The sequence below is a fragment of the Prosopis cineraria genome, unplaced genomic scaffold, assembly GCF_029017545.1.
Source record: "Prosopis cineraria cultivar Desert tree isolate PC_DT_omini unplaced genomic scaffold, ASM2901754v1 PC123, whole genome shotgun sequence".
Taxonomy (NCBI): Eukaryota; Viridiplantae; Streptophyta; class Magnoliopsida; order Fabales; family Fabaceae; genus Prosopis; species Prosopis cineraria.
In genome coordinates, this window is record NW_026555450.1 from 40149 (window position 1) to 66790 (window position 26642).

The following is a 26642-nucleotide window of genomic DNA, read 5'->3' on the forward strand; positions in this document are numbered from 1 at the left end:
TTTGACCCTCATCCAAATAGGCAGTACATCTCTTAAGGGCTCAGGCCTCTCTTGCTGCAAAATTTATCGCCCTCTTTGCCCACTTTACCAGAAAACAGAGACTTCAAATGGCATATATTACACAAAACCTCTCTCTCTCTCTCTCTCTCAACCTTACATGATCCCTCTGCATTATGAAGTGATAATTTGTCTCCTTAATTTTAAGAGTTGATTAATTAAATCCAAAATCACAATTTCGGGCACAACTCCGCCTATGTTTATAGCCGGTCCCAAGCCCGGGTAAAGGAGGAGGGTTGTGTTAGGCCATCAACAGCCAATGTAAAAATTTGTTGAATCTATCATGAACATGGACAATAGACGTTATAATGTAAATTTGGTGGAGATATTTCACATAGAATTCAAGCTGGGTGGTTTAACTGGAGAAAAGCTAAAGGAATTATTTGTGACCGTAAGGTGCCTAATAAACTTAAAGGAAAGTTTTATCGCACTGCTATCAGACCGACAATGTTATATAGTAGTAAATGCTGGGCTCTAACGGGACAGCAAGAGCATAAAGTTGGAGTAGCAGAGATGAGAATGTTACGATGGATGTGCGGACATACACGTAAAGATAAAATTCGAAATGAGCACATACGCGAAAAAGTGAGGGTGGCACCTATTGAGGAAAAAATGGTAGAAAATCGGTTGAGATGGTTTGGGCATGTACAAAGAAGACCAAGGGAGGCACCAGTGAGAAGAGTGGAACATATAGCTTTGAGTCCGATTAAGAGAGGTAGAGGAAAACCTAAGAGAACACTCTTGGAAGTTGTTGAACGTGATCTCTTAATTAATAATATTCCTAAAAGCTTAATAAATGATAGAGCACAATGGCGTCTTGCAATCCATATAGCCGACCCCACCTAGTGAGATAAAGGCTTGTTGTTGTTGTTGTTGTTGTATCACAATTTCGGGCACAAAACTAAAGATTCATAACCAAATTGCACCGTTTCAAGTTGAATTAGTTCCTGGAATTTTTGTCCATACAGAATGTTGCAAGCAGCACTCTGACGACATATTATTCTTACCCAACAAAAGCAATTTGCATCACTTACAAATAATTTTTCAGAAAATTTCAAATCCTGTTCTTATACACAATTCCAAGAAACAAAATGAGTTCCACGTTAGACTAGTCTCCGTACAAAAGCAAATTTCAAAATTCCCCAAACCTAAATATCAAACATGCAATGCACTTGATCCAAGTGCCAAGGAAATTATAAATCACAGCACTAACCAGAGCGGGTATTTGAATAAAATTCCGCCTGAATCAACCCTCCTCTCCAAACTCTTTCGTGAACCTCTCATGAACTTCAAGGTCAGCTTTGCTTACAGTAGGCCTTTGTCTAGAAAGCACTTTGTCAAAATCTGTTCTCGTAATAGGTGGTGGAAGGATCTGCCAATATTTTTTTTAAGTAGTAAGAACTTTCCATCTTCAATTAGATGGATATAACACATTCATACAAAATATAACTACAGTGCATCTTTAATCATCATTTCCTGAAAAGATAAAAGAAATGCTATTCTTTCATAATCAATAACCCCTTGCATACCTTGGAAGCGAGTCCTTTTGCGGCAAGCTCCTGCATTGTGACTTGTACCGCACCCTCTTGCTTTGGTCCACAAGGGATCCACATACCCTCGGGATTCTCAAAGAAAAACATGGCATCTTGGGTTTTACGAACAGGCTCAAATAAAACGTCCTTGACCTGACAAGGGGAAACTAAAAATTGAAATTCATCCAATAAAAATGACAACAAAAACCATGTATTTCACATACAAGTCACACTTACACAGACGGAAATATCTGAACCTGAAAACCCCTCTGTCCTGCGAGCCAAGTTTTCAAAATCACTTTCACTCAAGTTATGAGGAGTATCTCCTAAATGCACCTGTTCCATATATGATACATATATCACACAACAATGGGGGAAAAAAATACTAAACTCATTTGATAATTCCTGCGTCCTGCCCAATAATTCAACTCCCAACAAAAACAATTATTTATGTGAAATACAATACAATGCAATAATTCAACCCCCTTGCCTTGAACATGTGTTGACGAGCCTTTAAATCTGGTAGTGGAATGTATATACGCTTATCAAAACGCCGTCTTATTGCCTGAGAGTATAGTTTGATCAGTCAAACCAATGTCTCATTGACCCAACATGAGATCATGTAAATAGATTTATTTTCTTCTCACCTGATCCAAAGCGTAAGGCGTATTTGTTGCTGCAAGTACAAGAACTTTCTGATCATTGTTTCCTACACCCTACAACTTAAAGTGGATAAAAAGCCATTCCACTATAGGCTTGAAATTAACAAGAAAAAGGAAAAAGAAAGAAAACAGTTGCCTTGAAGATTGAAAGCCTTAGCGAGTCTAATTCAGAGACAACAGTCATGTGAAAAAATTTATATTCAGAAAAGAAAATTGGACAAGATACCACTAAATAGTAAATAATGAGAATTACGGCTGCCCAAACATGTATAGAAAATTGCAAAATGGAAGTCCTTTTTTTAATCTTAAATCACATCAAATAAGAAATAACTCAACTAAAATTAACTTATAGTGTATTTTTCAGGTAACGTAAATCATAACCTAACAAAATCCCAGTGAAATTAAACGAATCTAGCAATTCCAACCAAGATTCTGGTGATTTTAGGTTTAGCCATCTCAACTCAACCTTGAAAACAAAATCATGAATTTTCATCATGACTTGTTGATTGTAGAAATTATGATAAAATGAAGACTATACCACAGTATAATGTCAACTACACGCACTTTTGGGTTATAAAAAGAAAGAAAAATAGAGAAAATGAAAACACATAAAATATTATTAATGAGATGATAATATTCAGCTTCAGGGCATACAGCAAGAGATAAAAATTAAGAACTTTGGGCATGAAAAATGATGAGAGGATAAAATTGAACAAGCGACTGGACTTTCTGGATTACTAAAGACCAGCATCCAACTTAATTTACACAATGAAAAACCTGGAAATAAGTATTAAAAAAACAGAACTTCAAACAAGAAAAAATACACAGGATTTAAATACAACAACAACAAGCTTTATCACATTAACTGGAGTTAGCTAAATGAATTGCACGACACCTATGTATTCCATCAACAACTAAGCTTTTAGAAATATTGTTAAATAAGAAGTAGAAGTCTCATTCAACCACTTCCATAAGTGTTCAATGGAAATAATTAAATTCATCCACACATAACAACAAAAACTACAGTGATGTAAACTGGTAGTTGGAACATTTATATATAAATATTATGCTTATCAAAAGTTCACAATAATAAACTAATTACCTGCATCTGCACTAGAAGTTCAGTTTTGATTCGTCTAGAAGCTTCACTCTCATTGCCTTCACCACGCTGACCACATAGAGAATCTATTTCATCAATAAATATGATGGAAGGGGCGCTTTCACGGGCCATTTGGAAAAGGTTTGATACCAGCTTTTCACTTTCACCCATCCACTTTGAAACCAAGTCTGATGAAGAAATACTGGTGAAAAATCAAGCGTTAACAACTCTGACAAGAACAAATCCACTTACCGACCTACACTTGTAACCAGAAGAAAATTACACAAGAAGGGGGGCAGACAGACAGACAAAAAGTTACATGTGCAAAACAGACTCATAGTTTAAAATATTAAGTATAACAAGCAGTTCTGTTAACCGAGGAATAATATGGAAGAACAAAGAGATAACAAGATGATGGACAAATATACTGATAAGAAAGAAACTTAGCATCATTCATAAACATATGTTGCTATAAACATTGTTTTTTTTTGTGGATCAACTGAAGGATTCCATTCCACAAACCATCAAGAAGTATAGCCCATAAAATAGAATCAAGAAACAAAAACTCAAGTAAACATCGACAGCTGAGTACAGAAATAAATAGTATAATACAGTTTATCAGATAAATATTACCTGAAAAATGTAGAGTCAGCTTCAGTTGCAACAGCCTTAGCCAAATATGATTTCCCTGTACCAGGTGGGCCATACAACAGAAATGCTCTCCAAGGCCGTCTTTTACCTGAAAGAGACCATAATTTAAAAGGAGTTTATAAACCATTAACTGCCTAATTAAGGGCGAATAATGATCAGATGCAGTGTTTTGGTGATGGTAGCTAATAGTGTTGTTCTCTAACTCGTAATTAATATTGTCATAAACTAACATTTCAGTGCAACTGGCATTAGCAAAGATCTAATACATTCAGCTACACAAAAACCAACCGGTGAAGAATTGCGGGAACTTGACGGGCAAGATAACCGCCTCCTGCAACGCTTGCTTCGCACTCTCCAACCCAGCAACGTCATTCCACTTCACATTAGGTTTCTCCCGAATGATCGCTGAATTCAGCCCAGCCCTGAGCTTGGACTGCTCTGGATCCTCCCCATCACCTTCCCCATCCTTCGGCTTTGTCTTGGGCCGCGTAGCTACTGCAGCGTCCCCATTGGACGCCGGACCAGGCCCTCCGTCGTCAAGAACAGCCCGGATCTCCTCGGCCCGTCGCAAATACTCGGTGAATTTCTGAGTAATCGCTTCTTTAATCTTGGGGTTTTTCTCATACTTCAAATGAGTCTTGAAGTACTCTAAAGCATTCATATACAGAGGAAACGCTTTTACATAATTCCCAGCATTGTCTTCCTGCACAGCTTGTTTAACGTATTCTATCGCTTGCTCCTTAAAGTTGCTGTACATCTTCTGCCTCTGACCAAGAGCATAGACGAAACAAAACCAGAACTAGAGGAAAATAACAAGATTGACGAAAACCCTAGGGCTGCAATAAACTCGTTTAAAAAATGTAATCAAGAAAAATTCCGATCGGCAGCCGAAAACCCTGTGAAATCTTCCGATCGATGAGAAGGATATGATCAAATGATCTAAGGTTGTCCTGACGGACGCGCTTCGACGAAGTTGCCCGGGGTCGACAAGAACCTTCGCAGGCAGTGAATTTCCTTCTAGGGATGGCTGATGCGGCGCTTTTGGATGTTTTATAGAGTGATACGAAATAGTGAAAATACAACTCTAAATCCCTGTAATCACGTTTTGTTTTCGGTTCTTACAGTAATTTCATGGTTTGTCAGTGTTTCAGGACGTGCTGGAATTAAAAAATCTGCAATTAAGGTTAAAATGAATGAGATTTGCAATTGAAATTGAGATAAGAGTTTATGACAATAACATAATTTATGTTTCAAATGTTTTTTAAAATTTAATTGGACAAATCAAAATATATTTAAATAATTTGATTTTAGTTTAGATGTATAATGACAAAACACATATAAATTTTGTTATATTTTTTTTAACTAATTAGACTTTTTAGAACCAAAATATTAAACTTTAAAAAACAGTGAAAGAAGCCAAAAAAAAATGGAAATACATTTGAACCAAAAAATTATCACATTAAATCAAACATGTAAAATAATTAAATAAAAACAAAACTATAAAAACAGCTTTAATACGAGAAGTCGGTAAGTGGCTACGTCAAAAGAGTGTCAAAAGTAAAAGGAAAATTTCAGTGAGGATTTTTTGGTCAGACTTAGTTTCACTCAAATTTTTAAAATTTTAAAATTTTATTGCACATGTAAAAAATTAAAATAAAATTAAAGAGTTGATTAAAATAATTTTATTATTTATAATAAAGCTAGATGTATAAATAACTCTTTTACAAAAATTAATAATTAATATATAGAAAATAAACAACTAACCTATAATGCTCGAATACCAATACATGTATTGAATATGACATGTATCTGATATTTTGATATTTTTACTTTTAAAAATATAGGATACAATATATTTTTTATATTTGCATGTCTATATTTATAAAAAATAATAAAAAAATTAAAAATATAATTTTAATCTAAAAAATATCTAAAATAGCATATATATATATATATATATAGTCCTGTAAGATAATATCAAGCAAAATATAATCATTATTTATACTTTTATTCTATCTATATGTAATTGACTATCATCTTATCTTTGCTAATAGTTCCGAGATTTAAATATCCAAAGAATATATTCATGCGTTTATGTAACTAAAAAAGTATATTTTTTATTTTTTTATTGTATGTAAAACTTATTTTTAAGAAAAATCTAATTTTTGATTTTAAAAGTAAATCATATATTTTTGAATAAAAATATTAATATCTCAATATTTAATAAAATTTAATTTTTTAAAAATATCTTGAAATATTGGCTTTAAAGCACCAACTTGCAATTTAAAAGTATCGGATAAGTATCAAAAATAAAAAAATTAAAATTTAAAAATAGCATTTCAATACTGTATGGATATATATCAAAGAAATATCGGTAAGCATGATATTGGACACGATGTCGATACAGATACATGAAGTAATTTAAAGTATCAATATTTTATAGCAACTAACATAAATGAAATTTACAATTTTCATTAATAGCATAACACTACTATAAATGCAAACAACTAAAGTTTGACATATAAGTAATTCTTATAAGGAAAATGAATAGCTAATGTAGGTGGATTGATTTAAGAATCCTTGTGTGAAATCAACACAAGTTTCCATTGGATAACGAGGATCGCTTTCGCATCTCACTATGCAGTAGCATTCACTGAAACTTCAGCTTTTGATCTTCTGATAGTCAAAAATTAGATTATGTGTTTGTGAAAATGTGAACACTTTCTTGTTAATATCGGATATCCAATTGTGAATTCATAATACTATTATCTTTAGTGCCACTTTTACAAGTAAATTAACAAGAATCCCAAATTCACAATTGAATATCTGATATTAACAAGACAGTTTTCATATTTGCACAATACATAATCTAATCTTCAACTATCAAAAGATCAAAAGCTAAGGTTCCAGCGAATACTATTGCTTAGCGAGATGTAAAAGCCATCCTCCTTGTCCAATGGCAACTTGCGGTATTTCGCATAAGGATTCTTAAATTAAATCACCCAGACTTGGCTTCTAAAGTATGTAAAAAGTTAAAGCCCAATAAGAAATCCAAAAATATCACCATATAGATTAACAGTTTTGCAAAAACGAAGCAAAGCCAACAAAACTCAAAGCTGTACCATAACACTGAAACCCATCAATTGAACCAAGTTTGATTTGTTCTTGTCTTAAAAAAGAAACACTTGAAAATGAGGGAGAAGTTGGAAATGTGTGCGTAGATACAAATTGGGAAATAAATGGGCAAATGCAAAGTGATTGAAAATGACTACTTCTTTTCGTGAAACCCATCCCTCAGTGATGGAGAAAATGGCTTTGTGCTTCAAGATTTCTACGAGGTCGAGAGATAACTGAAAATGGCTTCATGCTTTAGGATTTTAGCAAATAATGCTTTGTGGTTGATAATCAAGAGAAACTATCGTTACTTTATGGTTCCAAGCACACACAATGTTCTTTATTCAAATAAGAGGCAATTGTGCCTTTTCATGCAAATATTTGCATTAAGAGTTTGCAGAGATATTTCAATTTGTATTGGGTTTTAAGAGCAATTTTTCTCCTATAAAAACCCAAGATGCGACTCTTCCTTTCTTTATTTATCCAAACATGATCCCTTAATGTAGAATGAGTTTTTAAGATCCTAATTGAGGTTTGGACCTCAAATCTCAGTTTGGATATTATTCAAACATTCTCTTGTTGTATTTAATTGAAAGCAATTCTATTCGCACCAAACATGAATACACATTTTTAATGAAAATTTGAATATTGATTCATTATATCATGAGATGTCAATGTTCTTGTTTACTCAGTGTTAGCTTTTTATTTTAAAAAAATGTCAAAAAAGATCATGAGTTGGCAAAGACAATAAATTTTACTGAGGTCTATTACTTTTATATTCTTTTGATATTTTAAGATGTTATTCCATTTTAAAGTGAACAATTATATATATATATATACACTAGAATCAATTTTATAATTTTTTTAACATGTTTTTCCTTTGTTAGGTCTAATAGTATTAAGGTCATCCTAATAAAATTAATACTACTTACGTCATTTCATAGTCCTTCTAAATATTTTTTAAAAAGATTGATATTTTAAATGAAGCAAATAAAAAGTACCGTAAACTATAAAAGTGTACTATAGAAGTATTATTTTTCCTATAAAATAAGAAATGCATTTTGTTTTCTTAAAATATGTACACAATTAAATAAAATTGGAAGGCTTATGTGTTATAGGAGCATTCTTTTATACTGTATATAGACACATACGCTATTATGTTACTATAACTTGTCTTCTCGAGTTAGACCAAGGGTTATTGCATCTTGTCTTCTAGGGTCAAATTTTAGAGGTTGGCCATACTTCGGATATAGGTAAACAACTAAGGGCGCTTTTCCTTCACATGCAAATCACCAAAAGCAATTTCTCACCCTTATTGCAAAAAGGTTGGGAAAGGGCCCTTTATGGAAAGCTAAGCACTCAATAAGGTAGGGAGTAGTGTCCTTATAAAGTTTGTTCTATTGGCCCTTCCTAGTTACATAATGTAGTTGATGTTGATCCCTAAAGGTGTGTTGGATGAAGTTGGAAGATATACTAGATCATTTCTTTAGAATAATCTTAGTGATAGGAAAAAAATGCACTTGATAGCTTAGGACAAGAAAAGGAGAGGCAAGAATGAAGGGGGTATTGGCATCGAGGATTTTCACAATAAGAACAAGGCTATCATCTTCAAAATTTGTTGGAATATTTCGACTGAAAAAGAAGCGCAAGCAAGATAGTGATCAAGAAAAGAAGGAATTCTCATATATGGAACAATGTCATTAAACTAGGGGACCTTTTCCTTTAAAAAGTCAATGGGAAAGTTAATAATGGTTGTATTGCCTTCTCTTACTAATTAGCCACTCATTCTGTTTGCTAAAGCTGAAGGAGGTCATTTTAACTCACAAGATAAAGTGGGTGATTTCATTCTTCTTAAGGGAAACTAGGATGCACATTGACTAGCTAGAGTCCTGCCATGAGAGATTGTGGAAAAACTTTGTAAAATGGCAACACCTACCTAGAATGAAGAAAACACCTTTTGGTGGAAACTCTCTAGTGATAGGAGATTTTTTGTTAGTTTTGCTTACAAATTTCTTCATACTAAAGGTGACCAACGTTTTAAAGGCTTGTGGAAATCGGCTATGGAAGCAGTTTATCCTAGATAAATTAAAGTATTTTTTCTAGCAAGTTGTCCATAAGAGAATTCCATCTAACTATCTTAAAGCCCAAAGAAGTATTGAGTCAAGTGCGGCTTATTCCTTTAAGTGTAAGAGTGATAAAACTACTCTTCATGTACTTAAAGATTGTTAAATAACGAGAGAAACATGAGAGGCTATCTTAACCCTTTATGTTATAACTGTCTCTTTTCTTGCAAGTTACATGAGTGTATTTCTTAGAATGCTAAACACAAAGTAGGATCAACAGGGAGGTGCAACAATCAGTGGATAAAAAATTTCTCCCTTATGTGCTGGATTTGTAGATAGGCTAATATAGATGATTTTTTGACAACTATCATCCTTGTGCCTAAAATAATATTTTCATATATCAACAACATCCTTTAGAGGAAAAAATTTTTGCCTTTATCAAGGAGTTCATGCCTCGTAAGCTTAGTAGATTTAGAAGACAAATGGACGTGGATGCTTCAATCTTACAAAACTCCCAAGCTACTTGTAGAGGTGTAATATAAGATTCTTTCGATAATTTGATAGCTATTTTTAGAGTTAAGTTGGATAAAGTTTCAGTCATTATTGTTAAGATTCTAGTAATAAGCAAAGGTATTTGAGTGTATACTTTGCTCAATTTTAACAGAGTTTGAACTTGCTCTGGTTCATGGGAAGTAAACAATCTAATTGTTAGGGGTATTTCACCAAACCACCCTTTTATGGGTGAGATTTTTCAGGTCCAAATGGCTTTGGCTAATAAGTCCTCTTTTGCTATGACATATTCTCCACATAAGGTAACCTTATGTACTAATATTTTAGCAGAAGATGCTCATGTTAGGGATGATTCTTTGGTTTTGGCTTTAAAGTTTATGAGATTTGTAAGGATATTTATATTAGGGATAAATCGGGTTGCCAACCTTTCTGCAGCCCTATTTTGTAATCATCCTCAAGTTTATAAACTTGCCTTGTTATTTAGAAAATGAAAAAAAAAAGGAAAACATAATCTTTAATTTTTATAATTTCATCGAATTTTGTTCCTAGTCTCTATTTTCTTCAGTGTTTTCAATTTTCATAGAAACGAAAACCATTGAAAAAATGAAAACTATAAGAATCTAAAAAACAAATATCACTCAATCTTTTTAAAACTATAGAGGTTGAAAGCATTGAAAAAAAACTAAAAGTAAAACTTAATAAAATTATAAAGATTAAAATTATGTTTTTCACCAAAAAAAAAAAGAAGCTTACCCGTCCTTCCAACTTTGCCATCTCCAAATTGTACTTTATATAGATATAAATAAATTTTTTATCGACATTTTAAACTTTCAAGTTCACTCTGAGGATACCATCACACCAACACCAAATTACTTTCTGAAGTTCCCGGGCTTGCAGAGTTGTCCAGCCACGTAGCAGTAACTAATGTAATCTGCGAATATTTTTAAAGCTTCAGCTTGCTTGCCACTATTTGATTAAAAAAAAAATTCAGAAAAGAAAGTAGGTTCATCTTTTACCCCTTAACAAAAGGATTTTTAATATTAAAAATAAAAATATACTTGAATACCAAATAAATAAATAAATAAAAAACAAATTGATAAAAGGTGCAAAATTCGGCGTTGACCCTGCTTTCCTCTTCTGGTGCTCGCCGCGGTCGTGGAAAGGTCTGGTGTTGCAGGTTGTTCCTGTGTCGGCGGAAGTGCAAACAGAACCGAAGAATGGGAAAGAGAGAGAAGAAGCAGAAACATCAAAGAAATCATCATCGTGGTGTCTTTAACTATTGCCAAGACGAAGAAGATGATAACTCCATTTATCAGCTCACCCAACCCTACTCTTCCCCTTCCTCTCCTCCCAGGGTTTCTATCCCTGATGAAGAAAAGGAGCTTGAAGGAGGAGGAGGAGGAGGTCATGACGATGACAACAGTGGTGAAAAAGAAGTTGTAAATGACGAAACCTCATCAAATGACATACCTTCCAAGTTTCTTCTTTACCAACAATCTGTACAGGTTTGAGTTAACATCTTTTTGTCATTTCACTGTTTGGTTGCTGAGAAAATTTGGGGAAAAGACTGAATACCCTTTGGTTTGGATTGCAATTTTATGTCCATTGATGGGAACCATGTGTTACCGACCAACTTGTGGTTCTAACTGGGCTGCTTGTTTATTGACATTATAGATAGAATTTACATGTTCGGTGTGAGTTTCCTAATAACCAGTTAGATTTGTTTTTTGGTTTCTCCTTTATTTCTAAAAGAGGATTGATGTTGTCATTTATTGAACCATGTGTTAATGCAGTCTCCCAAAGGAGACATTAGTTATATGCAAAAGTTCTTTCTCACGTACGTTGGTGGAAGGATGCCCCTGCATCTTCAAGAAGATTTCTGTGGCACTGCACTTCTTAGGTAGGTACATTGTGTCTCTTATTCTCTTACAATTGGTTTGCAATGACTCCTATTTTAATTGATTAATTTCCCATTTAAAAGCTTCTTTATTTGTAACTTGAGGTTGATATAGATATATTCTTCGATAGGTAGGAGTTGTTCTTAAAAATATTATTTTGATAGGTTGTTTTCCGCCGCACACATACACAATTGAAGAAGGGCCTTGTTCATTAATTTAATGTGGGAATTATATGGGTCATGAGGAGCCCATTTTTGGCTGTTAAAAATAATAAATCAATGTGTGCTGGACGTTGCTTATACACCGTTTACCATTTCATGATCTTTGACTGCAAAAGTGCTGGTTAATTCAAGGATGTCTTAGCGTAATCTCGATGATATTCCCTTGATTCTTAGTTCTTTAATTGCTTTGTATTGCTCAATACACAATAAATTAAACTGTATAAAATTGGATTCCAAGGGCCTACTCTTTTAAAAAAAAAAAAAAATTGTTTGCCCCATTTATTGGTGATATTCTGGTATTTCATGCAAACCTCAAGTTACCTGACCCTAATCTTCTATCTTCTGACAGTGCAGAGTGGCTCCGTAGTGATCCAAGAAGGACTGTGGTAGGATTGGATTTGGATCTTGAGGCACTTCAATGGTGCATTGAGAACAACATGCCAAAAGTTGGACCAGATGGGTTTTCTAGAATTTCCCTGTTTCATGGGAATGTCTTACAACCTCTTCAGTCAAAACTCATCATAAGCAGTCCTCAGGAGTTGACGAGGAACATTACACTAGCAGATGATAGAAAGATTCTGGAGACTGGTATTCTGGAAGCTAAAAGTCAAGCTGGTTCTGCTGGTCAAGATGAGTTTATTAAAAGAAACGTTTCACTGCCTGCAAGAGATATTGTGTGCGCTTTTAACTACAGTTGCTGTTGCCTCCATAAACGAGCAGATCTGGTTTCATATTTTAGGCAGGCTCACTCTGTCTTGTCAACTAAAGGTGGAATCTTTGTGATGGATTTATACGGGGGTGCATCTTCAGAGCATAAGCTTAGGCTTCAAAGGCGATTTCCAAATTTTACGGTATTCTGTTCTTGCTATAAATTTGTAACATTAACGGCATTAGATAGAATAGGCTAGCTGTAATGTGCATGAAACAATTGGCTTTGAGGGATGATTGGGTGTTAATGAATATCTAGATGCTTTGTAAACAGTGAACTTGATGGGTACAAGATGGGAAATCTTATTCCAAAAATTCGTTGTTGAGATGGGAGAATTAACCCACTTAAATACCCCATTGAGCATCCCATGCTACTCAATGTGAGACTTAGTATCACATATTACCAAGTCTCTATCAATTGGCTCCCCTTGGAAAGCCGATGTCCTAACAGTTGCACTCCATGCCGCTTAACTCAACCTCCTGCCAGTCAGAACCTTCCATAAATAGCCCTCTTTGGAACCACCCACAACCTAGCTATGATATCAATTGATGGATACCTAAGTGGGATGGGGAACCCTACTCTAAAAGCTAGCTATTAATGTGGGAGAATCAACCTATTTAAGTAGGTCCAAAGGCACTACTACTACCACTGTGTTCTTAGGCATATTTGAGAGGGAAATTTCAGCATGAATTAGGGTTATTATCTTTTTCCAAATGATTGGCATCATATATGTAGTTGGAGCAAGCAATTGTTCATCTTTTGCTATCAAATAGGTCTATAGGATAGCTAATAGGGGATTGTATGTAACGCTCACTAGCATGATGTTCTTTTAATGTGGACTTTGTGATCAAAATCTGCAGTATGTATGGGAGCAAGCTGATTTCGATATTATTGAGAGGAAAACAAGGATTAGCCTCCATTTTCATCTCAAGAAGCAACAGAAAAAGCTTCGCCATGCATTTTCCTACAGCTGGAGGCTGTAAGTTTATATTTATTGTATGTCTGTATTTTCTTTACTTAAAAAATAAAAAACAAAAAACTTTCCAACACTTTGAGGTGCAAACTCAGTTCAACATCTAAAACTTCATTTTTATCTCTGTCCATACATCAAATTCAGCTAAATAGCCCAAACTTCAATCGAATTTCTGTCAGTATATCATATTCCTGGTAGTTTTCTGACATCAAGGAAGCCGCGTTTGGCAGGTGGACATTGCCTGAGATCAGGGACTGCTTAGAAGAGGCTGGATTCCAGTCTGTTCACTTTTGGCTTCGAAAAATGCCAGATACCACTGAGTTTACAAAAACAGAGGGACTTGGGGTGGGGGGGGACGTAAGGTACGAAGAGGCAACAAGTTTCCCACAACAAGACGCTTGGAATGCCTACATAATAGGTGTTGCATAGCTTCATTTCAGGTTTACCTTTGCTTCTTTGAATGACTCAATCATTTGAAGCTGAATCTGAATTATAAAGACTATAAAGTTGTGAGAACCTGATAATCAAGATATAAATATCTGTCCTTAAATTTTGTGTTTTCTTTTGAATTAACGTTGAGATCACAAGGAGAAAGTGCATCCTTCTCAATATTTAGTACAAAATCTCAAGAATATAAAAGATATTTTACCTTAAGAATATTTTCTTGGGATAATTGCATGATGGTTGACAACAGAGACTGTTGTCATGCTTGGTGCCAGTGGCCTCGTACTGTATAATCCCGCTGCTGGTATCTCTTCTGCTGGTATTCTGGTTTTAAAAGACTTAGATCATGTTTGCTTACTAGAATGGAATTGAATAGATTGGATTGAAAAAATCAATCTAAAAATAAACTAAATTACCTTTCTTTCTATGATAAGCATGATAAAGCTCATTAATATATATTAAAAATATGAGAATCATTATATTCTCTAAAAATTTCATGAATCATAACTCTCAACCTCATGAATAATGTGCTCATCTAACCTTTTTAATCATCTTATTTTTACCTTTATTTTTTTAAATACATTTCATTTTATTATATTCTAGTATGTAAACGTGACCTTAGATGTAGTAAATGCTGTAGGATTAGCAAATGTATGCACAGCTTCCCCCAACATCCATGATTTCTCCAACTGTGCTGCTCTTGCGTTGGTTAAGTGGGTCTCCATGGTAAGTCATTGATAATTGCACCACTGTTCAGATGTAGCAGATGCTTTAGGACCACCAAATCATTTTTTTATTTGAAAAAATTAACTTTTCTAGGAGCAAATCTTACATCATATTCCCTTGATATACATGCCATTCGTGCAAACACAGGCAGCAAGTGTAGCAGCTTTAGAATCAGTCCTGAACATCCATGTGTGAGTGTGTGGTGTAAAAATATAGGCTTATAGAACAGCCACGAGTTATAGCTTCCGAGTCTTGAAGGGGCCTAAATTCATTACTAAGGGTGTTCAAAACCGATCCAAACCGAAAGGACCGATCCAAACCAATCCAAACCGACAAAAACCGATCAAAACCGAACAACAATCAAGTCTGCTTCGGTTTTTATGATATAAAAACCGATTGGTTCGGTTCAAGTTCGGTTTTGAGTACTAGAAACCGAACCAAACCGAACCAAACTTGATTAAAAAAATTCTATTTATTTATTTGTAAAATATATAATCATTTATCTACAAGAAGCATTTTGTTTTGAATTTTTTATAGTAATAAATAAATATTTTTAAAATACTTGAATGAAGATGTATAATATTAACTAATTATAATAATCATGCTATGATCATCATTTAATTATTTACAACCTAAAAGCCTTAGCATTCAATTTATCTACAAGAAACATTTTGTTTTGAATTTTGTATAATAAATTTTTCATTATTTATTAAAATATAGATACATAAATAAACATTTTGAAAGGATTTTAATGAAAATACATAATATTAAATAATTTTAATCTTAAAAACTTATATCAATTTTTATGATTAATTATTGTTATCACATTGAAATTTTATTATATTTTTATACCTCTATTTATAAAAAAAAGGAGTCAAAAAGAATTAAATTTAATTTTAGTACACAGCACCATTATGAAGATGGAGAAACGGAAAAAAAATTAAATAAGTGCATTAAAACTTGATCAAGACCTTAACCAAACCGAACCAAAAACTGAACCAAACCGAACTTCATAAAAACCGATCAGGTCTCAATTATTAGTAAACCGAATGGTTCGGTTCGGTTTGGTTTTTACCCAAAATCAAACCAAACCGAACCTATGAACACCCCTATTCATTACTAGCATCAGAAAAATGCTCCGATGAAGCAAACAATCATTTGGGTGACATGGCCCACGGATAATAGTTTATCCAGGTTTTGTGCAATAAGCAATGCGATGAAGCAGTGGAGACCGGCCTCAGGATACTTGACCGTTTTGGTGGGACTGATCAGGTCAGTGACGGGTCTAGGCTGTCATGCATTGCACAAATTTGTTTCTTCGGAAAATTAGTAAGGACCGTAAGATAAAAAAATTTGGGAAAAAGGACCAAGGTCCTTCATATGAATTAAGTGAAATAAGGATTTAAGGTTACAACGTTAATTCACTTGAAAGACCTTGATCCCCCTCGTGATCCTTCTTGCTAATTTCCCCTTGTTTCTTTTTGATGTCATCGGGGTAAAGACCCCAACAAACAAACAAACAACACAAAAAAGCCGTCCCTGGAACTGGTTGTTGGAAAGAATCAATAAGCTGCTGAAACCACCATGGAGATTTGAGAACTCGTGTGTTATAAATATAAATGCTTATATAAAATTTATAAAATCGTGAACAATATGCGCGCGCGCCAGTCTATGTATAGAATAAAATTTAAACATCTATCTTAACCTTGTTTCAGCTTAAAAAAATAAATTATTTAGATATTTAAAATATTTTATAAAAAGTGATTTATTGTATAGATATTTTATAATAAAAAAAAGAGAAATGATTTTATGTTTGGTTGTAATTATAAAAACGAAATTATTATTCATGAATTTTGAGATTGATATTTTTCACGAACCTTAGCTCCTAAAAATAATGGTATTTAATTGTTTTTATACTTTTTAATATTTTTGTATATCTCTATAATTTTTTAATTTTCCCTTTCATCTATCCATGAGAATTGAAAAGCTAATTTAAATTGTTTAAACAAATAGGTCCTTAAATTTTTTTAAAAAACACAGGAAAAATTTTATAAAAACAGGCCCTTATTTTTGAGAAATATCCTTTTTTTTTCCTTGTTCTTGACAACCTATTACTTGAAAAAAGAGGCCCCTATAAACAACGGATGGGTGAAATTATTTTTGGAAACTTACAGACCCGTTCACGTACAGGGTTAGGAGGAAAGTAAATTAGCATTCACCTTAATTAATTCATCTCCGTACAAAGGGGAGTTCACATCCCCAGAATAAACTTTTGAAAGACGCATTTCAATTGATCCATTCAAGGGATCACAAGTAACAATATTTTGTAAAACACAAATCCGTTGAGAGAAATTCTATCGAATTAGCCTTCTTCTCCAAACTCTTTAGTGAATCTCTCATGAACCTCAAGGTCAGCTTTACTCACTGTAGGCCTTTGTCTCGCCAGCACCTTGTCAAAATCTGTTCTCCTAATAGGTGGTGGAAGGATCTGCCATCACCACATACCGGAACACTTAGCACTTCTCACCAATTATCATATCCCAAAACCGCAGCAGAATTCTACAATCAAAGTTAATAGCATCATCCATACCTTGGATGCCAGTCCTTTTGCAGCAAGATCCTGCATCGTGATCTGTACTGCACCCTGTTGCTTTGGTCCACAAGGTATCCACATACCCTCGGTATTTTTGAAGAAAAACATGGCATCTTGAGTTTTCCGAACAGGCTCAAATAAAACATCCTTAACCTGTTAAGGAAGAGGGGAAAACCTTTCACTTGAAAATGAAATTCATCTAAATAAAAACACTAATTAAAATCAGGAATGCCATCAACAAATAAAACTTACACAGACAGATATATCTGATCCTGAAAAACCCTCTGTCCTACGAGCCAAATGTTCAAAATCACTTTCACTCAAATTATGAGGAGTATCACCCAAATGCACCTGTTCAATTTATCCACAACATAAACATTGTAAAATCATTTCCAAGATTCCACAGCCCAATAAATCCTACCCTATAATATGCGTCATCATTTATATTGCCCTTGCCTTAAACATATGTTGGCGAGCCTTCAAATCTGGCAGTGGTATATATATTCGCTTATCAAAACGTCGCCTTATCGCCTGAAATTACAAGCTGATTAGTTGAAATAATACCATATTGTCTCTAAAATAAAATCACGTTAGCAAATTTATGTTCTTATAACCTGATCAAGAGCATATGGTGTATTTGTTGCTGCAAGAACAAGAACTTTCTGATCATTGTGTCCTACACCCTGCATTGTAAGTGGTATAAAAGCCAATTCTACATGATCTTCAGATAAAAGGAAAAAAGAAATATTGAAAACTTGAGCTTTGATAACATAATGCCATAAAAAAGTGAAAATTTATGTTCACATGACCAGATGAAACCCTTAGAAATCCTGCCTCTGTAAATGAATGATAAGACATTATGGCTCAATCAGGTCAATAAATCTGGCCTTGAGAATCAATTTTATTTTTATTGCAGGATTCCAACATAGTTCTGCACAACCCAAACAAATACACAAAAACTAAAAAGATTCTCGATGTTGATACCCAATAATGCAATTTAAAAGACAATTTACAAAAGGCCATCATGTTTATCAAGCACCAACAGCTCCCCACCCAAAACTCTTACCTGCATCTGCACTAAAAGTTCGGTTTTGATTCTCCTTGAAGCTTCACTCTCATTACCTTCCCCACGCTGACCACATAAAGAATCTATTTCATCAACAAATATGATGGAAGGAGCACTTTCTCGAGCCATTTGAAAAAGGTTTGAAACTAGCTTTTCACTTTCACCCATCCACTTAGAAACCAGGTCTGATGAAGAAACACTGGCAGGAATCAAGAGTTAAAATACGTTCACAAGAACACATCCATTTATAGATCTGATAAAGGTACCTAATATGCATCATTGATCAAGGCATATGCCATATGCAGCAACATGATGAAATCATTCATTATGAAATTAGGAGTCTTCTCACATTAGCCTTTAAAAGATTTATAACTGAAACCACCAAAGTAAATTTAAGCCAGAACTATTAGAATGCCAGCATAGTAAGAATTCTACACTGATTCCAGAAGATGTAAGATCATCAAATGGACTGTCATAAAATTAGAATTAGTCATGCACACAAAACTTAAATAGTACAAGATCAAATTAATACTACCTGAAAAATGTGGAGTCAGCTTCAGTTGCAACAGCCTTGGCCAAATATGATTTACCAGTTCCAGGCGGCCCATACAACAAGAAGGCTCTCCAGGGTCGTCTTTTACCTGAAAAAAAGTACCAGGATAAGAACATAAAGCATTATAATGTGACAATGCATGCTTGGTCTCATGTTGAAAACCATTAAAACCAACGTATAGAGTTGAAAGTGGAAAAAGTTTCCATGAAATAACGTTTTGTCCCTTGTTTCAATCAAAACTCTAGTTAACAGATTTGTTTACTCGGCCATAGAAAGACAGAGTTAAACAGATTTAGCTCACATTAAAATTGCTATTGGCAAGTCTATTGAAAATAAAAAATGCCGTTAGCGAGTCTAAATATCACTCGGCAAACTGCTTGGATAATGAGCCATGCTGAACATTAAATGCATTTAGTTGTTCATTAACATTAGCAGGATCAGAGGATAGAATTCATAAACCTAACTCATAAGTTTATTACTCAATTAGAGAAACGATGAACAGACAGAGAGTATGGCTCTCTAACTGGCGGGTAATATGGAGGTGGGCAAACATGATTGGCATTCATTGCAACTGGCATTATCAGTGGTCTAATATAATCAGCAACTCCGCAAACTAACCGGTGAAAAATTGCGGGAACTTCACGGGTAAAATAACCGCCTCCTGCAGAGCTTGCTTGGCGCTCTCCAATCCAGCAACATCGTTCCACTTCACATTGGGTTTCTCCCGAATGATCGCTGAATTCAGTCCAGCCCTGAGCTTTGTCTGCTCTGGATCCTCCCCATCCCCTTCCCCATCTTTCGGCTTCGTCTTAGGCCGCGTAGCCACCGCAGCATCCCCATTGGACGCCGGACCAGGCCCACCATCATCAAGCACAGCTCGAATCTCCTCAGCCCGCCGAAGATACTCGGTGAATTTTTGGGTGATCGCTTCTTTGATCTTGGGATTTTTCTCGTACTTCAAATGGGTCTTGAAGTACTCCAAAGCATTCATATACAAAGGAAACGCTTTTGCATAATTACCAGCGTTATCTTCCTGCACAGCTTGTTTCACGTACTCTATTGCTTGCTCCTTAAAGTTGCTATACATCTTCTGCTTCCGACAAAAAGCATAGACGAATTAAAACCGAAGGAATAAAAAGTTAACCGGCGAACCAGAACCCTAGGACTCCAATCAAATCGTCCCGGAGAATAGATGGGGAGAAATTCTGATCGATATCAGAAACATGAAAAAATTAATGGTTCTATTGGGATTACTGAGAAGGATCGGGAGGAGGGGGGGGGGGGGGAAAGCAAGGATGAAGGAGAAGTTGTGAGTCAAAAGGACGCGTTTCGTTGGGCAGGGCGACACCGCAAGATTGTGTGCGTGGGAACCTTGCGAATACCCAATTACCGAGTGAGGAATTTTCCTACTGCCGTTTGCGTAATGCGTTGCGTTCGGGGGTGGCGGAAGTTCATTTTATTTGTTTGTTTCCAAATTGCAACAGCTTACATATTTTATTTATTATTTATACTTATAATTTATAATTTATTAGGAGATGCCGTTGAAATATGATTATGAGTATAGCGAAATCAGCTAATTAAAAGATTTAGATTTTCTTAAATTACAATAGATAAATTTAAGTAAAGTTTTTTTTTAAGATTGTTTTGAAAATAATCAAAATATTATACATGTACACACCAAATTTGAGAAATGGCCACAAGCCCACCCCCCAAATGTTCACAAATAGTTGCGGCATAGCTTTACTATTTTTTCTCTGCACGATTTCATTTATGAATAATATATTTTTATCATGAATCTTAGTAGACATAGATAATTTTTATATATGTCGTGAAAAAAAAAATAATTTGAATAGGCTCATCGATAACTTGTAAATATTATGGATATATTGATCAATAAACCCAGAAATCTAATTAAAAACATGAAGTCGAAAAGGGCCATGGATTCGATCTACTGAACGTGTTAGTGAGCAGGTGTATGTGGATACAATGAACACAAAAATTCACGAAATCCTAGAAAGCAAAACAGGCAAGTACAGAACTCATGAATCAAATTCCTCGCTTGCAAGAGGCAATAGTAATGCAGCCACATCCTTCTTGTTGCCAAATGTCTAGCCTTTTCGGAGGCCAAAATTATCCCAGAGTTGGCTTCTTTCTTTTAAGAAAAGCTTCCTCCACACCTTTGCTGTGGAGGTGCATAATCTAAACCGTTTAGTTTAAATTTAAATGACCTAAATTTAATGTTTTTTATTTTTTTATTTTACATTTTTAAAATAAAAATATATATAAATGATAAATTTTTTTAATAAATCTCTTTACTCATTTCGACAGTTCAAATTTAACATGAATAATATACATTTAATATTAAATTTTTTTATAAATTAATGATCCAAATATATTATAAACAATGCAGGTTTAATATTAACTTTTTTTATAAATTTTATAAATTTTTAATATTAAATGTGAATAATTTATATTAAATCTAAACTGTTTAAAGGATAAACAAATTTATTAATTTTTTTTATAATTGGGAAGCCACTCCAATGATCGGGCATGGGGTGTCTTTATTTTTCTTCTCTCCATTTCCTTAAAATTGTGTCATTTTACTTGTTAAAAAAAAAGAAAAGAAAGCACCCTCATCAGCCCGGCTTCTCTTCTCCTACCCTCCCCTACATACAGTTCAGATCAAATGTTTTTATTTTTATTTTATAAGTACTAGTATAAAAAAATAATTTTTTTATTAAATTTAATCATCAATTTAGACAGTTCAGATTTAATATGGATAGTTTAAATTTAATATTAAAAATATTTATAATTTTAATATTAAACCTGTATTGTCCAAATATATTTGGATAGTCAATTTATAAAAAATAAAAAAATTATTAAATGTAATCATCAATATGAAAAATTCATATTTAATATGAGTTGTCCAAATTTAATAATAAAATTTTTTATAATTTTAATATTGAATCTGCAATGTCCAGAATATATCTAGATGGTTAATTTATAAAAATTATAAAAAAATTAATATTAAATTTGGATTGCCTATATTAAATTTAGACTGTTAAATTAATAATAAACATATTATTAAATTCTTTATACTTTTTAAATAAACATGAAAAATAAATATTTTAAACTGTGCAAGGCATGGGAGGGGAAATATCAAATAAGATGAGGATAGCTTCTTTTCAGTTGTTTTCTATTTTTTCTGTATTTTTTTAACAAGCAAAACGACATAGTTTTAAAGAAATGGAGAGGAGGGAAATGGAGACACCTCATGCCCCCAACGATCGCAAGCTCAACTTCTATAAAAGTCAAAGAGTCAAGGGATGGAATTCAATCTCAGCAAATTTGATAAAAGCCCGAATCTTGAGTTTCATCATCATTTATGCTTGTCAAGTGACAAACCCAGTACGTGCAAGAACTTACCTTGTCCGTGTTTTTCTTGCTTTATTTTTTTTTTTTTTAATTAGAAAGATACACGGCAGAGCTGGTAACGAGCTCAACCTATAAATCTGTCAAAAAAGTAGCTGCATGGGTTAGCCAAAATGAGTTTAATTAAATGCAAGGTAATTTTAGCCTACCTTGTATAGTTTAAATTGACACCAGGCTAACTCGTGAATTGACTCGCTTATATTTTCTTTTAAAAGTAAACAAATAAAATTGAATTTTAAGTAAGACATTCAAAGCAAGCATGCTTGAAATTATAGTCTAACAACTTGACACTTTTACATTCATTTAATTCAAACTTAAATTATGCCAAAAAACAATAAAAATACAATGCTTATATGTTTAAGTAGTAATATAATATAATTTGAATGTGATCAAGATAAGACTGAATAAAATATTTTATTATACTTTACTTTATTCATATAACAACTTATTTAGATTATCTTGTTCACAAAATAGTGCCACCCAAACTAGTAAATAAAAAAGTGTAGTTATGTAAAAAAAAAATTAAACATATTTATGAAAAGTTAGGTATATATTATATTATCATCTTAATTTGAATATAAAAGGAAAAAAAACAAATACAGAGATCAAAATATTTAGATGGTATAAATTAAATGTATTATGAGTAGTAATCTAATAATCAGAGTTTAAATCATCATAATTTAAAAAAAAGAATTGATATTTTAAACTAGGACATCAATTTTGTAGCAAAAATGCCAAAACAAGATAAAGAAAAAAGGGGATAAACAAAAGTATTTCTATTAATTCATATATATATATATATATATATAATACTGATCAATCATGTAAAATATTAGATAAAGAAAGGATCACAACATTAAATTACTTTATATTTACGTGGTGATATGAGCATGGATTAGAAATAATTTTATTATTATTTGAATAATTAGTTTTTAGGAAGAGTATATTATATTTTTTTACTGTGTAAAAACCCCAAGTTATATTAAACTTCTCAAAAACATATAATGTAGTTAAGTACACCTCAAATCATCAAAATCCTTAAAGAGCAAGCTTAAGTAACCAAAGATTATAAATCATTTTTACAAGTTAAAAACAATGTTGGTTTTGAAAAGTTCAAGGTTTAAAATGTTTATAATTTTTTAATTTTATAGGAAAATATGAAATGGAATGAAATTGAACTAACCAAGCAAGTAACAGTTCTAAATCCTAAGTTCAATTCATTTGATTTTTGTAACTCACTTGACATTAAGTAAAATACTTAATTACCATTAGATTCCTATGAAAATTATGTCAAACCATGACTTGGCTCTAAAATTAGACTTTATTTTGCCTTGACCATGTTCTAACACTCAAAATCAATCAAGAATTAAGCAATTAACTTTAATTTAAGACATAAATAGAAGCTAATTGGTTCAAACATTGTCACGAGGATTGGACCTATTAGTATGTACACAACAATAACAATTGAAGCATGAATTCAAACATATAGTGTACATTATCTAATTTAAGAGTCAAATCATAATATCTAATCCTCTTAAAAAAATGAGATAAACTAGAAAACTCAACCTAAGAAGTGATCAAAATTTGAAAAAAAAAAAATCAAATCTCCAACTACTTTAAGAAGTTACTTTAAATAGCTTTTGAAAATAATTAGATGCGATAGAAGAAAAAATTAAAATAATTAAATAATAAATATTTTTATAAAATTAAAATCAATAAGAATATCATAAAATTTTAAAAATAACTAATTAATAATAAATTTTTTATAACAGTAACCAAACACAAAATAGCCTATTTTTTATAAGGTACTTACAAAATTAATTTCTCTTTATAAAATTTTTAAATAATCTAAAAATTGTTTATTTTTTAATCTTATACAAATGGGTATATAATTTGACTCTCAACTTTTATCTACCATTCATAAAAGACAATTTTATATAGTGTATTTTCGAGTAGGCAACAATTAAAGATATTAATTCTTAATACAGGTCATAAATCCACAAATGTTACTTTCAACACAGTGTATGAGGAGATTTTTTACCGTCTAACTCGTGGATGGTAGTCGTCTATTCCATGAGGTCCTATACTTTTTTTTTAAATCTATCTTTCCTTATTTCGCAAATGCTTCCATTTTATTTTTGTGTTTAAAATTTATCTATCACGTTATCTCTAGCTTATTATATATTATATATTATTTATTGATCAATAAGTTATATCATTTGATTGTTTTACTCCCATGACTACTTAATATGTATTAATTAATTACTATTGTTTAACATTTAAAAGAACTTGTAAGAACGGGAGATCAACTAGTAAATTTTAAAGCAGGGGAAATGAATGGAATTTTCTTAAACGCGCAGGAAGCAGAGTGGGCCGGCCTCTGTAATTGTGGGGAGGTGCTTTTCTTAAGGGGAGCCTTCTCCGTGATTTCTATTACCGGAGATTCTGCTCCTTTTGTTTTCCTTGCAAGCTCCAATTCCCTTTTAACTCCTTTCTCCAATTTCATCTTCGATTTTCCCTCTGCCCTAACACCCCAGAAGGAAAATCTTAGATTCCTCCTCCCCTTTTAATAGACCCCCCTCCCTCTCTCTACACCGGCGCTTTTCGAGATTCAATCCAATTCCTTCCTCTGGTAATCCCCCCCCCCCCCCAAAAAAAATGTCAGTTTCATCGCATGCTGACAGATTCATTTTCCTCGGATCTTTCCTACGTCTTAATCTTCTTTCCCATGGCTACGAGGAAAAAGGATTCGATTCTTTTGGAACCCTTATTTGTTCTTCGCGTAGATCTTTCCGGTTCAAACTTTATTCATTGACGTTTTACATGGTTCCTCCTCGCAGGTTGGGAGATCTTCCATTTTCTTTCCAGCGAAGACGACAGTCCGAGAAAATGGCGGAAGAACATCGATGCCAAGCTCCAAGCCTGTGCGCTAACAACTGCGGCTTCTTTGGCAGCCCGGCCACGCAAAACCTATGTTCCAAGTGCTATCGAGATTTGCAGCTCAACGAACAACAATCCTCCTCCGCCAAGTTGGTTCTCAACCAATCCCTTGCTTCCCCGTCTTCGACGACCTCGCAGTCGTCTTCTTTGCCGGAACAGATCGCTGGAACTTCGTCCTCTGCGGCATTTGATCCCCCGCGCGCGGTCGATGATGTCAAGAGTGGATCTTCGGCGCGGCCACCGGCTCAGCCGAGCCGATGCGTGACTTGCAGGCGGCGCGTGGGGCTCACGGGATTCAAGTGCAAGTGCGGATCAACGTTCTGCGGGTCCCACCGGTACCCCGAACAGCACAGATGTGAGTTCGACTTCAAGGGTATGGGTAGGGAGCAGATCGCGAAGGCGAATCCGGTGGTTAAGTCCGAAAAGCTTGAGAAGATCTGAGAAGTGGAAGGGGTGTTACGGTAACGTCGCGTGCGTGAGAAAGTTATCCGGATCGAACGCCCGGGTTGGTTTCCCGTCCGTCTGGTCGGTTTGCGTGTTACGGGTTAGGGTCAGTGAGCGTGGGTGGGTTCGTGATCCTCATCGTTATCATCATCATCGTGTAAATGAATTTAGTGAGCTTTTCGATCGTCAATCAATGTCTGTGTTTGGGAATTACTTCCATTTTCATTTGAATGTTGTGGCCACGTGGACTTAAAATGAAAGCAACGTCACATTGGTAAGTGATGTTTTCACCAGAAAATAGAAATATTTGGGATGGAATATTATACAAGAAAAATGATAATAATTTTTTTTAATATATATAAACAATAATTTAATTTTTTAAAATATTATAGTGTCTGTTTGACAAGTGTTTTAGAACTAATTTTTTGTACTTCATAGTAAAAAAAACTTTATTTGATAACTTTTTTAAAATAGTATTTTAAAAAATAAAATATTATTTTAGATAATAAATAATGACAATATGTTTTAAATATTTTGATATTATTATTTTAAAAACTAAAAAAATTAAAAATATATTTTTTATTATTTTTTTAGAACATTTTTTTACAAAACATTACTTTTTAAAATAATAAAATAAAAATAATTTTAAACAAGCCAATAATTTATTGAAGTTCTTAAAAAATTTTATATCAATAAATTTTAAATTAAAAAATAATTTTATACTTATTAATAAGTTATAATTTTTTATTTAATTATTATAATTTCTTGAATAAAAAATCGTTATTTTTTAAATAAAATTATTATAGTTTGTTATTTTAAAAGTTTATTTTTTTTAATAATAAAAATTACATTTGATAAGTTATCATTATTTGTTCAACTCTTATAATTTATGAAATAAAAATTACTATTATTTAAATAAAAATTATGATTGATGCTTGTTTTTCAATAAAAAAAT

The 26642-nt window shown here is 33.2% G+C and overlaps 4 protein-coding genes across 5 annotated transcripts; 2 read left to right on the forward strand and 2 right to left on the reverse strand.

Annotated features, from left to right (window-relative positions):
• Positions 1-1077: 1077 nt before the first annotated feature.
• Positions 1078-5054, reverse strand: LOC129295478 (protein SUPPRESSOR OF K(+) TRANSPORT GROWTH DEFECT 1-like). Its single transcript, XM_054933993.1, has 8 exons — positions 4290-5054; positions 3984-4089; positions 3354-3552; positions 2237-2305; positions 2080-2154; positions 1827-1925; positions 1587-1742; positions 1078-1429 (listed from the first exon to the last, which is right to left on the reverse strand). Exons 1-8 carry the CDS (start codon positions 4756-4758, stop codon positions 1304-1306), a joined length of 1299 nt encoding a protein of 432 aa, XP_054789968.1. The 5' UTR covers positions 4759-5054; the 3' UTR covers positions 1078-1303.
• A 5756-nt stretch (positions 5055-10810) lies between these two features.
• LOC129295475 (uncharacterized) lies at positions 10811-14062 on the forward strand. The gene is made up of 5 exons (XM_054933988.1): positions 10811-11193; positions 11482-11588; positions 12157-12658; positions 13377-13495; positions 13720-14062. The coding sequence occupies exons 1-5, from the start codon at positions 10906-10908 to the stop codon at positions 13916-13918; spliced, it is 1215 nt and encodes a 404-aa protein (XP_054789963.1). The 5' UTR covers positions 10811-10905; the 3' UTR covers positions 13919-14062.
• Positions 14063-16793: 2731 nt separating this feature from the next.
• On the reverse strand, positions 16794-20282 carry LOC129295474 (protein SUPPRESSOR OF K(+) TRANSPORT GROWTH DEFECT 1). The gene is made up of 8 exons (XM_054933987.1): positions 19490-20282; positions 18854-18959; positions 18319-18517; positions 17867-17935; positions 17709-17783; positions 17505-17603; positions 17250-17405; positions 16794-17147 (listed from the first exon to the last, which is right to left on the reverse strand). Exons 1-8 carry the CDS (start codon positions 19956-19958, stop codon positions 17022-17024), a joined length of 1299 nt encoding a protein of 432 aa, XP_054789962.1. The 5' UTR covers positions 19959-20282; the 3' UTR covers positions 16794-17021.
• A 4374-nt stretch (positions 20283-24656) lies between these two features.
• Positions 24657-25947, forward strand: LOC129295477 (zinc finger A20 and AN1 domain-containing stress-associated protein 3-like). 2 transcript variants are annotated; one of them, XM_054933992.1, is made up of 2 exons: positions 24657-24935; positions 25144-25947. In XM_054933992.1, exon 2 carries the CDS (start codon positions 25193-25195, stop codon positions 25682-25684), a length of 492 nt encoding a protein of 163 aa, XP_054789967.1. In that variant the 5' UTR covers positions 24657-24935; positions 25144-25192; the 3' UTR covers positions 25685-25947. The 2 variants fall into 2 exon arrangements, with proteins under 2 accessions (XP_054789967.1, XP_054789966.1); XM_054933991.1 differs by lacking the exon at positions 24657-24935 and having other exon boundaries at positions 24942-25947.
• Positions 25948-26642: the final 695 nt, after the last annotated feature.

What these genes read in the sequence shown, in the direction of transcription:
- LOC129295475 (XM_054933988.1), top strand. Translation starts at nt 10,906, where the DNA reads ATGGGAAAGAGAGAGAAGAAGCAGAAACATCAAAGAAATCATCATCGT. An exon ending in TTTACCAACAATCTGTACAG is followed by an intron (nt 11,194 to 11,481) that starts GTTTGAGTTAAC and finishes GTGTTAATGCAG; the next exon opens with TCTCCCAAAGGAGACATTAG. An exon ending in TGTGGCACTGCACTTCTTAG is followed by an intron (nt 11,589 to 12,156) that starts GTAGGTACATTG and finishes ATCTTCTGACAG; the next exon opens with TGCAGAGTGGCTCCGTAGTG.
- LOC129295478 (XM_054933993.1), bottom strand. Translation starts at nt 4,758, where the DNA reads ATGTACAGCAACTTTAAGGAGCAAGCGATAGAATACGTTAAACAAGCT. An exon ending in AACTTCTAGTGCAGATGCAG is followed by an intron (nt 2,306 to 3,353) that starts GTAATTAGTTTA and finishes TTTAAGTTGTAG; the next exon opens with GGTGTAGGAAACAATGATCA. An exon ending in CGCCTTACGCTTTGGATCAG is followed by an intron (nt 2,155 to 2,236) that starts GTGAGAAGAAAA and finishes CTATACTCTCAG; the next exon opens with GCAATAAGACGGCGTTTTGA.
- LOC129295477 (XM_054933991.1), top strand. Translation starts at nt 24,962, where the DNA reads ATGTCAGTTTCATCGCATGCTGACAGATTCATTTTCCTCGGATCTTTC.
- LOC129295474 (XM_054933987.1), bottom strand. Translation starts at nt 19,958, where the DNA reads ATGTATAGCAACTTTAAGGAGCAAGCAATAGAGTACGTGAAACAAGCT. An exon ending in CTCGCCAACATATGTTTAAG is followed by an intron (nt 17,604 to 17,708) that starts GCAAGGGCAATA and finishes TAAATTGAACAG; the next exon opens with GTGCATTTGGGTGATACTCC. An exon ending in CAAAAGGACTGGCATCCAAG is followed by an intron (nt 17,148 to 17,249) that starts GTATGGATGATG and finishes TGGTGATGGCAG; the next exon opens with ATCCTTCCACCACCTATTAG.